At 65.0% G+C, this 685-nt stretch overlaps 1 protein-coding gene across 1 annotated transcript; it reads left to right on the top strand.

Annotated features, from left to right (window-relative positions):
• Positions 1-6: 6 nt before the first annotated feature.
• Positions 7-684, top strand: FOXS1 (forkhead box S1; the record flags this gene model as incomplete). Its single annotated transcript, XM_010722676.2, has 1 exon — positions 7-684. A coding segment is annotated over exon 1 (594 nt), but the record flags the coding sequence as incomplete, so codon positions are not given.
• Between the last annotated feature and the right edge of the window lies 1 nt (position 685).

Here is a 685-nt window from a genome sequence, read left to right as displayed (position 1 = left end):
CACCGTAGAGGAGGGGCCCGCCGCCCCCACACCGTTGGGGCGTTTTAACGGGCTCGGCCGGAGCCGGGCAAGCAGAGTGAGGACGGCAGGATGCAGCCGGAGCTCCCAGTCGGCTCCGCAGCTCTGCGCGGCCGCACGGCCCCCGACAGCCCCTATCCCGGCCCCTCGCCGCCTGCGGAGGCCACCAAGCCGCCCTACAGCTACATCGCCCTCATCACCATGGCCATCCAGAGCACTCCTGAGAAACGCATCACTCTGAGCGGCATCTACCGCTACATCATGGGCCGCTTCACCTTCTATCGTGACAACAAGCAGGGCTGGCAGAACTCCATCCGTCACAACCTGTCGCTCAATGAGTGCTTCGTCAAAGTGCCTCGCGACGACAAGAAGCCGGGCAAGGGCAACTACTGGACTCTGGATCCCGACTGCTACAACATGTTTGAGAATGGCAGCTTCCTCCGGCGCCGCCGCCGCTTCACCAGAAAAAGGGCCCTGCGGGACGGTGAGGGGGATGAGGGACGCAGGAAGACTCCCAAAACCCGCTCACGGGCACCGCTGCCAGAGGAGGGGAAAGCGGAGAGCGGCTTTGGGTCGTCGACAGCAGAGCAGAGGGCAGAGGGCGTTGGGATGCCGGGCCGTGCCGGGCAGATCTGTGCTCACCCGCAGCCCAAAGCGCCATTCTTCA

Source organism: Meleagris gallopavo, chromosome 22, assembly GCF_000146605.3.
Source record: "Meleagris gallopavo isolate NT-WF06-2002-E0010 breed Aviagen turkey brand Nicholas breeding stock chromosome 22, Turkey_5.1, whole genome shotgun sequence".
Classification (NCBI taxonomy): domain Eukaryota; kingdom Metazoa; phylum Chordata; class Aves; order Galliformes; family Phasianidae; genus Meleagris; species Meleagris gallopavo.
The sequence above is the reverse complement of the archived record's forward strand: the minus strand, read 5'-3'. Positions and strand labels throughout refer to the sequence as shown.